Genomic DNA, 13,250 nt, shown 5'->3' with positions numbered 1-13,250 from the left:
TCTCTCCCTGCTGCCAACTTCAACCACTCAGGGGTTGATCCAGTTTAGGTCAACCCAAGGTAGGAGTTGCAGCTGGATGTAAACTTGGGATGATTTAGGGGGTGGGTGGAGGGAAAATACCATTTTTATTTTGCGAACCATCACAACACTAATTCTGCTTCTGTGCCTCCTCCGTGCCTTGGGCTCTGGCTGGAGGATGTGTCACACCCAATTCCATATTGCACGCTTGGCTGACCCTTGAAACAAAAGCCACCACCACCCCCTGCTTTTCCCCATTGTTGTCTCGCACCCAACCTGGGGTGGGGGGCTTCCCCTCCCTTCTCCATGGAGCTTGTTAGCAGAAATTGGCATTTCCATCACTCTGGGTCAGTGAGCAGAAGCTGTTGTTTTCCTTTCAAGAAAACGTTAGTTTTCCAAGACTTTTTTTTTGGGGGGGGGGGGGGAGGGAACAAGGCTGTGTGTGTGCACACGAGATAAAGGTTTGGCCCTGGAGGCGGATTCTGATTCAGTTCTGAGATAAAGGTACCCCAATTTGCACCTTCGGGATGAGCCACGGAGGAAGACCCAGGGGCCCTGTGGCTCCATAGAGTTTCATTCAAGCTTTCCCGGGTCATCACCAAATCTTGAGGCCTCAGGTTTCGAAAGGCCTCTGGTTCTTCTTTTCTCCCCTCTTCTGGCAGATAACACCTAGGTAGCCTTAGAGGTTTAACAGGGTTCTTTGTTGCCTTTGCTATGGCAGACAGAAAAAGCTCAAGATTCCTTTGAAGAGGTGAGAAGATGGATTGCACCCTCTCAGACGAGCTCTTTCTGCCTCCAGATCTCTGTGCGTTCCACCAGCTTCGCGCTGCCTTGCCCATCGGAATTGGGGAACCAAGCATTGTTGTGATCTTTGTAATGCAATTAATAACCCCCACCCCTTTCTCCCTTTGCAGGGCTGAAGGCAGCTTGCCGCATCCATTTTAAAACAGAAAAAAAACCATGGGAGAAACAGATGCGGCTTAGAGAAAAAGACACACGCAAAACCTCACGGTAGTAAAACCCTGTTAAATAAGATCATTGTGTTAAAACGAGCGTTGATTTAAAAAAAACACCCCAACAAAAAAACTTTTGTCCCCAATAAACTCAACCCTCGCATTTGGAAATGTTATTATTTGGATGGGTGCCCATTTAGAAATAATTGGCGGTGGGCAAAACCAAGGCCCATGGATCTTCTGATTTGAAGTTTCTCGATTGGGTCAAGACGGGACCTTTTCGAATTCCTGGGCCACGTTTTCGAGTTCGAGCCATCCAAAACTGGGGGTTTCCTCCTTTGCACAGCCATTAAGCCATGCCCCGGGATTTGCTATGGGTCCTACTTTTTCTTCCACAGAGGGCTGGTCTTTGATTTCCAAGCCATCTGGCGCCCATCCGGTTGTACCCTCTGGCGGGAAGATTAAAAATAAAATTAAAAGCCCCGATGGGGTGTGCTTTCCGGCCCCCAATTCTTCCCGGGTGTGAGCACAAAGGTTTGGTTTTCCTCCCGTCTCTCTGGAGTTTTCTCAGTTGTAGAAATTTTTAATTTCTTCCCCAAAGGGGCCCAGTTTAGCGTTCAGCCAGGAGACGTCACTTCTGCTCCACTGCACTGGCGTTCACCGAAAACATCCGTAGGTGACACGGGCATGCATGGTATTCCCGGGGACAGAAAAGCACTCCAGTACCAAAATACGTGGGAGAGATGTGTCTTGGCTTTAAAACCAACCAATGACAATGTGGCTCGTTCACTTCATGGATTTTTTTCTTGGCTCCAGGACCTGCTAAGGCTCTGGCCTGACACCTTCTGCCGCTCTATCACATCAGCGCTCATTAAGCGGATTTAAACAGAGCCTGTGATGCTACTGTTACAGGACTTCGACCGGGTCTCTCTCTGCCCCTACAGTTCTCAAATCCCGACGGGAAACTTGGGGGTTTTGTTCGCCCACCCGTGGTGGCCAGAAACATATCATTCCATGAGGGACGGCAACTCCCATCATCCCCGAGCCGAAGGGGACGCTGGGAGCTGTCCTCCTACAGATTTAAATTCCGCCAACCTGGCTGGCGGAAGCCAAGCGTCCAGATGGATCCTGAATTATTCCGGCTGCCCGATTTATTTAAGTTTGGTGGGAAAGATCTGTTCTTCCTTTATGTCCCGATAAACCCTTCCCTTCTGGGTGGGGGGGGGGACGCTGACCAGCCTCACAAGGAATGGCTGGCTCTGCTCATCCCCGTTTAAGGAGGGATCCTGCCCAGTTTTGCTTTCCCCATTTAACCACTCACCGCGGGAACCCCCGGCGCCAACACAGCGGCAATAATGCAGGTTGATCGCCGTCAGCTGACACACTGGACTGGGGAGGTTGTCGTTTCCCCCCACACCCTTCTGCTTGCCCCCCCCCCCCGTGCATCTGGTGCCGCCAGAGTCTCCGGCCTGTCCAAGCGCTCCTTTTACAGCTGGCGTCCCCTCTCCCTACCCTGACTCCCTTTTTACAATGGGGCTTTCATGGGGTGGACCCTCCTGCTTCCCCCTAACGTCCCAAAATTAAACACCCCAAGATTTCTCTTTATTTTTTAATCTGGATCTGCGTCTCTGCAAAAAGTGAGAAGCCGTCTGGAGTGCTTCTGGAAAGAGAAGCAAGGGTAGACACCAGACCAATAAAAGCCACATTTAGGGGGACACCCCAGCAGCATGTGGGTTCAGTAGGGGTGGGAAATGCTTATTTGGGACCCACTGAATAAAAGAAACTCATAAATGCATCTGTTTTCACTGCTCAGTTCCTCTCTTCTCCTTTGCTGTCCGGTCTCTCAACTCCTGGATCAACTCTTCCCTTAAAACCTCTCCCTCAAGCTCCATTTTTTGCAAGGTGCACAAGACCGCTCGGATGGCACTCAACTCCAGGGCCTTACCTCCGTCCTCCTGACACCGACATGCTGGCATTACAAAATCCAGATTTCATTCAATATATAATAGGTTAGAAGCCACTGCCCCGTGGAGTATCACGTTTCCTTCCGAGTCCTATCATGCATGCAAGTCCAGAGTTTGCTTTTGAAACACCAGCAAAGGTTAGGCCAGTAAGAATCTGTTTTTTTTTTTTTTTTTTTTAAGCAGCTGCAGTCCAACATGGCCAAAAAACCCCAAAAAAATACTCCCGAGCTTGCAGGAGGAAGATGATGAGGTAGCTCAGGGGCCAATTCCAGAATGGATCCAGCATCTCTTGAGATTCTCCCCCTATTCTATGAAGTCCACTGGGTTCTATATCGCGATACTTCAGATGAGCAGGTTTCCATTCTGTATCTTGTGAAAGAGAGGCTGGGAGAGACTTCCAGATTTAGTATTATCCCTGGAATTTGGGAAGGAGAGCGTTTCCTTCCTTTGCACTCCCCCAGGTAAGGAAGTTGAGGTAGATGACAAGGATGAGTATCCATCTCAGCTTGGAATGAGAACCCTTTCTTTTCCCTTCTGGGATGCGAGCGGGCATCATTTTCTGTTAATTTCCACACTGGTGTGAATGCCTGAAGCACTGAATGGGTTGGGCTCATCTTTCCAATTTATCAGTCGGTCCTTCTCTATTGATGTGTGTGATTCCCTTCTTATGAATAGAAAAGACGCCTGCTTCAAACCAGGATAGGAATGTCAGGCTCTCTAGAGGTCGAGGATGGGATTCCCCAGATGCTGCCCAACCTAACTGGGGCTGATGGGAGTTGGAATCCCAAAGGCTCAGGATGACCCGTCCAACTTCCCATGATGATAGGATTTGTTGTCCCAAAAAAGGAGGTGTGAGGGGAAGATGTCTACAGCTTCTGGTTTCAACAAATACCTTGAGCAGGGGAAACAGGCAGCAGAGCCAGTACCAGACGATGATGGGAACTGTAGTGCAACCCCTGGTCACACCATACCTCTCTTCAGATGATCACAGAAAGCAAGCTAACATGGCCACCTCCTCTCCTTTCCCACCCACCACCCACCAGGAAGTTGCCGATTTAATTTAAGAAGACAGGACCAGGCGAAGGTGTGAAACAGAATAAGACCAGAATCCGGATCACATGGTTTTTAAAAGGGCATACACATTAGTTACGGTTGGAGATGCCCTTCCCAAAATGTATAGAAATATATGCTACATATACTACGTGAGAAGGATCTTTAAATTGTCGTAATAGATCACAAGATGAATAGGAGGCAGCCGTGTGATGTGGCTATAAAAAAAAAGGCCAATGCAATTTTAGAAGGTATTTACAGAAAATCTCCACTTGTGAGGTGCTCATTCCCCTCTATTCAGCCTCCTCTTGAGTCCTGGGTTCCAGTTCTGGGTGCCGCAGATCAAGGAAGAGACCGACACATTGGAAGAAGTTCAGAGGAGGGCAAGAAGGATGAATCAGGGGACCGGAACCCAATCCCTATAAGGAGGAAAGACGGAAAGAACTGGGCATGTTTAGCCTTGGGGAAAGAAGAGGGGAGATAGGATAACACTTTTCAAAGACTTGAAAGGCTGTCCTCCAGAGGAGGGGCAGGATCTGTCCTTCCATCCTCCCAGAGTGCAGGACATGCAACCATGGGCTCAAGTGACAGGTTGCCAGAATTCAATTAAATGTCAGGGGGAAAAAAAACTTCCTAACTGTTCGAACAGCACAACAACGGGACCCCTGACCTCAGGAGGGGTTGAGCGCTGGCTCCAACACTGGAGGCGCTCAGGAGAAATTTAGACCACCCCCTGGCAGATCCACTTGGATTGGGATTCCTGCCTCAAGCAGGGGGTTAGACTACATGGCCTTTGAGCACCACACTTCCAACTCTGCTACTCTATAATTCTGTGTTTAGCTTCACCCCTGCATGTTCCAAGGCGTTTGTTACACCGAGCTTTGGTGCTCAAATCCTGAACAGCGATTGGGAAACTGAGGCAAGCAAGGGAGCTGACAACCACCCCACCCGGCCGGGAATTCCTTTCGAGGCGGAAGAGGAGAAAAGCTGGCGAGCCACCCAGCCGGGACTCGGTGCCGATATCACCGAAGCACCAGCACCCTCTTCTGTCGTTGGAGTAGAAACGCAAAGGTTGGATTATCTCAAAGGAGGGTCGTCCTAAAACCAGGAAGGATTTACGGGAATAAGAAAGCAGCCACGGAGTGTATCCCTAAGTGCATGCCAGAGGCGGGAAAAACATCCGTTCATTCAAACCCTTGCAGATCGCGACAGGGAAGAAAGAATCCAGAATTTCCATATCCTTTATTTCACGTGGAGTTTAAAAAACCTCGCTGTTTAATCCGCCGTCCGCCTCAGTCCATTGTCTGCAGCGTTCTTTTCACCGCTTCTTTGGAGGCTGTGGAAAGAGAGAGAGAGAGAGAGAAAAACAGGGAGACTGCCTCATAAGAAAGGGGTGCCTCGCCAGCGACCGAAAGATCGGGTTCGAAACTGGGCCGAGCGGCCTTGGAGCCCAACCGAGCACCGTCTGCAGTTGCACTGAGGTTTTTAAAAATAGCCTCTCAGCCACTGGGAAAAATCCTCAGCCGGGCACTTGGCTCGTAGAGAGGTGGCCAACCTTATCGGCCGTAATCTACTTTGCGGCCAAAGTTAGAAAGGCATTAAGCCCGGATCTGAACCAGGGCAGGCAACTGAGTCTCCTTTGCTGGGAGCTAGGTACATACAGGATGTTAGGGTCTCCCTTTATGCCAGGACAAGATGCTCCTGGCGCACTTGGGGTGTCATATGTTTCCCGCGCGTAACATCCCGGGACCATCATCTCTGCAGAAACCTCCACAGTCCGTGACTGCCCCTCTAAAACAAGACTCTCGGGGGGGGGGGCGGGGAGTGGAGGGAGAAAAACCCACCTTTTAAAAGGAACAAAAAGATCTGTTCCGTTTGGGGAGATCCTGAGATGATCCACGGAAATTCTCGACATGGATCCTGGGCCCAGGATTTCCTGAAAACATCCCACCCCACAGCAGACAATCCTAAGTCTTGCATCTTTTTCTTTTTAACAAAAGGGTGCCTGTGACAACGGAGGGAGAACATGAAACCCCCCATGACGTCCTTCCCCTCAAAGAAGCTGAATAGGTTTACGTACAGGAAAGCGGAGTCGCCAATGGGATGCGGACACCCCCCCCAAGCGGATGGAAAAATTCAGCTGTTCGCAAGAGATTGAAGCACTGAGTGAAGGAAAGAAGGAGAAAAGGAAGCCGGGAGAAAGAAGTTGGAAAACACAGTCAGTTGAACATTAAACAGGGAGAGGGGAAAAAAAGAATAATTTTGTAGATCGGATTGTGGAGCAAAAGCATAGCAGAAGCTTAGAAGGAAATCAAACATATCGTACAGAGAGGATAACCGGAGCTTCTCGGGACTCCAGGCCAAGAAAGTTCCTTTTTCTAAGTTTTGGGAAGGAAGCGTGTTTGGCATCCCATTCCCCAAACCAAGTTTCTTCCCCAAAAGATTCTTTCTGGCCCGTTGGAGATAATTTGGGTCTATACAATCCTGCACCAGTGCTAAGGAGGAGCCATCGAAGGAGCACGCGGGGAGAAGAATACCCAAGTTTTTAATTTTTTTAGAGGAAGAATTTCATTCGTCGGCGGATGAAGCTGGCCTACGGAACTCCCTGCCACCAGAGGTAATGAAGGCATCCGAGCAGGGCAGCTCTGAGAGAGGGACTAGCACAAATCCATGGACAGTAATCCTTTTTGATAGCTACTAATTGGGATGGCTGATTTTCCTTTGAAAAGTCAGAGGGTGACCATTCAAGGCGGTGATTTTCCCCGGCCAAATGGCAACTGCATAAAAGGGTAAATTCTGGTGTGGTGTACGCTCCTGCCAAATGTGTGGGTCTTCAAGGTCACACTAGGCTCCGTGGCAGCATCATTAAAAAAAAAAAAAGCCCCTTTGGCAAAGAGGAACGAACCGGACACCAAGAGGAGGTGGGGAGCCACTTACCTTCTCTGGACGCCGCAGCCGCCCGCCCTCCGAGCTCGCTGAGGACGCTGTCGACCGTCTGGTGGTGCCTGAGGAACCATGGGCGGATAAGATGACGGTAAAGCACCTGCGAGCCGTTCCAGGAGACGGGCGCCATGCACCAGACCAGGAAGAGACTCTGGGGAGGCCAAAAGAGGACATCCTCATTTAATAGCGGGCTTCGTGGAGCGGACCCGGGGGATCCCGAAACAAGGACTGGACCTGGCTAGCATGATCTTCAGCTTAGAGTCCAAATGGCCCTCGCTTTTCGACCAGGCACCACCCCACACTGGCCATTTGTGTGTTCCAAGGTGGACCTGACAGGGAGGCTTCCTGCCTCAATCGGCAGGGGTCCAGAAAAGCTGGGACTGGCCTGTGAGTTTATGTGGGCCATCAGGAGCCGTTCATTGGACAAAAGACCCGCCCAAGGCATTCCGCTGGCACCGGTTTGTCCATCCGGAGCGAATCAGCGGCCTACGTCTTTGGACCTTCCTTGGAGGGGGAACCTCAGTGGACCCTCATGGCAGTGCCTGCCCTTGAGCATCAGCCACAACAACTCTACCGTCGACCCCCACCCACCCACCCTTTTTCTTTTGGGCGCGATGACAAAGACATCCAACCGACCTGGGCTGGCAGCGACATTCCCCCACCGTACCTTGCCAACGTAGTAGAAAGGGAACCAGTAGAGGAAGGTGTCGGAGAAAAACTCGGCCACGCTGAAGAGGCCGTAGACCACCCAGTAGGTCAGCCACGTTGTGTCATCCTCTTTGGTGGAGCTTTCGATGGCCTTGATGCTGAAGCCGGCAGCGTCAGAAAACATGGGAATAAAAGGGGGGGGAGGGAATTATCACCCAGATCGCAAGTCAAGGGAGACACCCAGGGAGAGAGACTTGGGTCCTGTTTTCGAATCTCCCCATCCCACGCGGGCTCTTTTTGAACTGCAAACTTACGAAGCATAAGCTGGATAAACGAAGCCGATTAAGTTGCAAAGCAGGGAAGCTGCGTAGCCGAACATCAGGTAGAGCCCCAGAGCAGTAATGGAACCTGTAAAAAAGCAACAAAAAAAGGGGAATAAGCCAGGAGGGGGACCCGAAAACAGAGCAGCACCATCCGGGAGGCGAGCTCCTTTTCAGTCCAGTGGGGAACAGTCCCCTCAATATCGGATTTATCTGTGCCGTTCCAAAGTGTCGTCTTCAGCTCCGAGCGACCTGTGGCTCAGCTTATCCGATGTATATTTTCATTTCCAGCTGCAGAAATGGTCCTGGGAAAATAGGATTCCCTCCCCACCCCTCAGGACTTGGCATCTAATCCCCTTGCAATTAGGCCGGCCCTGGCATGAGGCGAAGGGGTTTTATATACTGTATATATATGCTGTATAAACATAGAGAGGGGAGAATATGGAGGTACTTAATTATTCTTGTAGATTCAGCAGGAAAACAAAAAGCAGGGAGAGGTTCCGGAGGGCTTTTCCCGTTCCCGAGGCACAGTAATCCGGCTCTCTTTGTATTATTAGCCCGTAATCCTACCAAGCGTGGACGGCACCCAAAGGATGCTGGGATCTGTAGTCTAAAATGACTGGAAGAGTCTAGGTATCTCTCCCGGTTTAGGAGGAGGAGGAGGAAGAAAAACTCACCAGGTCAATGGGATGAAGCCAAGCCCCAAACGGTGGCCAAACAGAGCTTTAGCGCAAAGAACATTCCAGAACCTCAAGGCGGTGGATTATGCCCCGTGTAGGGAAATGTGCCTGGATCTGGATGACCACTCCCCAGAACCTTCTCAGGGATGATGGGACTTGTAGTTCGCAAACAGTAAACCCACTGACCTCACAACACGACTCTCTTTCCAAAAGTTAAAAAAACCCCACTCACTACACATTAGGGGAGGGAAGCCCATTCAGACTACAACTCCCATTAACCTTGGCCAGCAGAGCCCACAGTTGGGAATGCTAGGAGTTGTAGTCCCCAAAAAATCATTTAGAGAGGACCCCGGTTCGTTTACTGGATAGATAAAATGGCCTTCCAGACATTTGCAAAACCCTTTTGGACGCCCCTAGACAAACTCCAGGCTGAATTTCAAAACGGTGCTTTTTTAAAAGCTTTTTTTCCCCACTCCATTCCCAAAGAACATTCTTAAAGGAAACAATGTGATGGGAGCTGGGTAAAAATCCAGGGGAAATAAGTAGCCCTCTCTGCATGGTTTTACATGCCCCTTTTAAAAAAAATTATTATTTAAAAAATCTCCTGCTTTGGACTTGGACAGAAACACGAGTTGACCCACAGAGAAAGCAGCCTGAAACCAATGGGAGTTGTAGTCACTCCCGATGCATCCGGAGAAGCATTTGCCAATCCTGAACCTAGGAATTATCAGAAAGGTTATTCCCCTTCAGGAAATCATTAATCGCCCAAAGGCAAAGTCCAGGCCAGCTTGCTCGTCAAGAAGGCCTTCAAACGAACCCCACGGAAACCTTCAACCTAAGGCTGCCTGCCTCTCCACCCAAAGAAGCACGGGGCCTATTAAACAGGATTATTGATAGATAGTTGTAATAAAACCCGGTGCAGCTAGCCATCTTAGACTTCATGATCACACCCCGTTTTCAAAGAAAAAGGCAATTCGTCGACAGGTTAACGAAGGACTTCTGTCCCGTTTCTTCCAAAGAATGTTATTCATGGTGATGATGATGATGATGATTAGAGGTGTGCACTTTTGTGCATCTGGACTAGAAATTTCAGACTTCTCCCACCAGCAAAATTTCGACCCCTCTCATCATGACTAACGCGAGGATGACGAGAATACCCGTTTTTAAATAGCCAGCGCACAAAGCTACATTCTTGCTCCCTCAGCCTTGAAACAAAATAAAATTCTAGTCCTCATGTTTCTCTCCTTCAAACTTCCAAGTTTTTCTCTTTTAGAATCAAGGCCAGTTTTGGCTGGGTGTTTTTCAACTGAGAGAGGCAAAGGTGTCCTCCCCCCTCCCCACTTGCTGGTGATGTGCAACACAGTGCTTCCCCATGCCAAACCTGACCTTCCAGTTTAGGAACAACTCCAAGCAAAGAACCTGTTATCTGCCCAGAAAGAACCTCGGTGTCATCTATAGAGAGTCAGGCCAGATCCTGCAGGATTCCTACAGATTTCCATCAAAAGGGACATGTTATGTCCCCGGGAAGTTTAAGAAGAGCTCCCAAAACTCTAGAGGAGCATGCACAAACCACACAAAAATTTTGCTTCCTTGGACATGGAAAGACAAACCTTGCATTTTTCCCTGGCTCGACTACGGAGAGATCAAATCAGCTTGTGTTTCATTCAGTCCAGGACTACCTAACAGGGTTGTCGTCACCAACTAGAAGGAAAGCCATATACGAGCACTGTGAATTTCTCTGGGAGGCTACAGATGTAAAACTGTGGAACAAGGACTGTGCTGATCTGAATTCACTGAGCCAAAAAACCTCTCCGGATGGCTTTGGGCCTGCTTTTTCTGTTCTCCGCTTGATATACTGCGCAGGGCTGCTGTGAGGAAAAAATAGCACGGAGGAGAGCCACACATGCCCCCCTTCAGAGAGATCGGATTGTCACCTGAGCGACAACAGGTAAGCCCTTAAAATGATGCAGAATAATACAATATTTCTCCTGCAAAGTGGGGTGGGAAGCTCACAAAAGCCCAGGAAAAAAAAAGTAAAGGCTGTTTTTAGGAACAGGAAGAAAAAGGGATGGAAGAGGGGAATGGTTAACTCTCTGTCCTCAAGGCGCTTACACTAAAAAAAGTAGTGATAATAGAGAAGAAGGCAAAGAAAGAGAAGGAAGGAGTTCTGTCTCAACAAATGCAATTATGCTGAGGCTGTAGGCCTACGAACCCCCTTTTGTCTCCTCCAAGGCCAATATTAGGTGCTTTTGGTGAACATTAAAAGGGTTTAAAACTGGGCTGGGCTTGTGGAGGGGGGGGAAATTCGATAGAATTTAAATGTAAGTAGAAATTCCACAAGGCAGAGCCTGTTTAAGGCAGCCCAGCCTCCCTGTAGCGGGGAGAAACTCCATGACCTTCCATGGGGTTTTCTCCTGAGTAGACAGGTAAAGGTGTGGGCCGTAGAAGAAGGTGTGGGGAGGGGTTTCCCCAACCTAGGTGCCAAAGGGTGGTCTCTGAGCATGCAAAAAGTCCTATAAACAAAGGAACAAGTCGCGTGTGTGTGTGTGTGTGTGTGTGTGTGTGTGTGTGTGTGTGTGTGTGTGTGTGTGTGTGTGTATATATATATATATATATATATATATATATATATATATATATATATATATATATATATATAGAGAGAGAGAGAGAGAGAGAGAGAGAGAGAGAGAGAGAGAGAGAGAGAGAGAGAGAGAGAGAGAGAGAGAGAGAGAGAGAGAGAGAGAGAGAGAGAGACTCAGCATTTCTCTCCACCTGGAGGAGAGACATCCGACCTTGAAGAGGAGCTCACCTGTGGCCAGGTAATACCGCTGGACGCCGGTCTTGGCTTCTAGGCTCGCCAGGAGGTCGCCGAGCCAGCCCGGCTGGTCCAAAAACGCCTGGAACCGGTGCTGGACAGAGCCCATGGCGGCACCGGGAAGCGAAACGAAGCAAAGCGAAGCGCAAAGACGCAGCGGCCGCTTCGCTTTTCTCGATCCGCTTAGCGCTGGCGCGGGCGGCGGCAGGCGGAGCTGAGTTGGAGGAGGAGGATCCCGATACCGGTAGGCCCCCGCCCCCTTTGTCCCTCCTGGCCAATGGGGTCAGGGGGAGGGGCCAACAGGTGGCGAGGATGGTGGCGGGCAGGTGTGCGCCCCAAGGAGGGAGCGCAAGGTTGCGCGCGCGCGCGCCTGGCCACGCGGGTTCCTCTCCCCCTGGACAAGGGCAGGCGGGTTCCTGAGCATGTGCAGAGATCGAGGCTGAGCTTTCTTCCCTCCACCACCCCTTCAGTCTCTGGTTCAAATCGGACGCCACTTGCTGGAGGGGAGCTTTTAAAGACGCAACAATGGTAATGTGATGATGCCGTCGCTTGCTCCCCGAGGTTTCTGTTTTTCCCTGTTGTTCGGATTTTTATTTTTATTTTTTGGTCTGTTTTTAATTGGAGCGATCGTAGGAAGGCAGAAAATGAGCGTTCAGATTTTTTTTTATACAGTATTTTTAAAGAAGGAAGAAACACCCGTCTTCCCTCCTCCTGTTTGTTTTTTTTTTTTAATTCTGCAGCGAAGCGCTGGCAGTCTCTAAAAGTGGCTTTTAGGGACTACATCTCCCATATTCCCCCAGCAACCCGGGTCCAGCCTTGTTTGCCTGCCCGCCCGCTCCAGCTTAGAGAAAGTGGCGTTCTCCGATGGACCACAGCAAAAAATTAAATTAAAAAACAAGGGAGATTTGGTGATTTCTCCCTGGGTGACCCAGCTTGGCCTGCCTATGGGTTAGAAGGCAAAGTCCACCCTGCCCATCCTCCCCGGCCAAAGATCAAGCGTAATGGGGGTTGTAGTCACAGCCAAAATCACACTGTAGAGAAGGGATGGGTGGCAGGCGGAAACACGTTATTACAGGCGGAAACACTTGCCAAATGGATGGGGATGATGAAATATTTATGGCTCTGAGAAACTTTTAAGTGCCAAGGGTGGAAACAGTACACGTATTAATTGCAATCACGAACCCCCGTGGGGGTTTGATCTTACCTGGGTTTAAATTCAATTTAAGACCATGATCTTGATGCATAAGGAAGGCCCAAGGGGCCTGAATTTTCCAATCAGGGGTTCAAAGTTTCCTTAGCCATTTTATTCCATCTTTTTTGCCATTTTATTTAATTATTTATTATTGGATTTATATCCCGTCCTTCTAGACAAAAGTTTACTCAGGGCGGCTCACAACATCAAACATCAAACGTCAAAAAATAGAACAATGAAATAAACAAGAAGCCCTTTGCACAATTTTCCCATGAAACTAAGTTCAGAAAGATCTACCTTTATGAGTGGTCACTGCTAATAAGTAGTGTAATATTATTGGTGTTAATAAAATATACAAACTACAGAGCAGAGATGCGTTCTGCAAATGCACATCACATCCTCAGCATTTCTAATGCCATCATCTTCCATATCTCGTGATATGTCTTGTTAATATGGAAAAGTATCAATCAAAATCCAAGTTTTAATTTCCCTGTATATATGCTGCCTGTATCTCAGCAAAAGCAGAACCTCAAACAATATGGAAGTGTACAATTGTATAAGAGAACACACCAAAATAAACTTTTAAAATAACACAAATGCATGAAAGAGTAAAGTGGATTTAAGATGTTTTTAGAAGTATGCACTTCCCCCTTATATATACAGG

At 48.9% G+C, this 13,250-nt stretch overlaps 1 protein-coding gene across 2 annotated transcripts; it reads right to left on the bottom strand.

Moving 5' to 3' along the window:
- Positions 1-5,208: 5,208 nt before the first annotated feature.
- LOC110072479 (receptor expression-enhancing protein 6) lies at positions 5,209-11,612 on the bottom strand. 2 transcript variants are annotated; one of them, XR_002299399.3, is made up of 6 exons: positions 11,389-11,612; positions 7,891-7,984; positions 7,596-7,734; positions 6,923-7,079; positions 6,066-6,147; positions 5,209-5,321 (listed from the first exon to the last, which is right to left on the bottom strand). XR_002299399.3 is itself a non-coding variant. In XM_020780886.3 (5 exons), exons 1-5 carry the CDS (start codon positions 11,501-11,503, stop codon positions 5,278-5,280), a joined length of 549 nt encoding a protein of 182 aa, XP_020636545.3. In that variant the 5' UTR covers positions 11,504-11,610; the 3' UTR covers positions 5,209-5,277. The 2 variants fall into 2 exon arrangements, 1 of the variants encoding a protein (XP_020636545.3); XM_020780886.3 differs by lacking the exon at positions 6,066-6,147 and having other exon boundaries at positions 11,389-11,610.
- Between the last annotated feature and the right edge of the window lie 1,638 nt (positions 11,613-13,250).

Source organism: Pogona vitticeps, chromosome 7 (assembly GCF_051106095.1).
Source record: "Pogona vitticeps strain Pit_001003342236 chromosome 7, PviZW2.1, whole genome shotgun sequence".
In the NCBI taxonomy this organism is placed as follows: Eukaryota; Metazoa; Chordata; class Lepidosauria; order Squamata; family Agamidae; genus Pogona; species Pogona vitticeps.
This window is presented reverse-complemented; position numbering and strand designations above follow the sequence as displayed.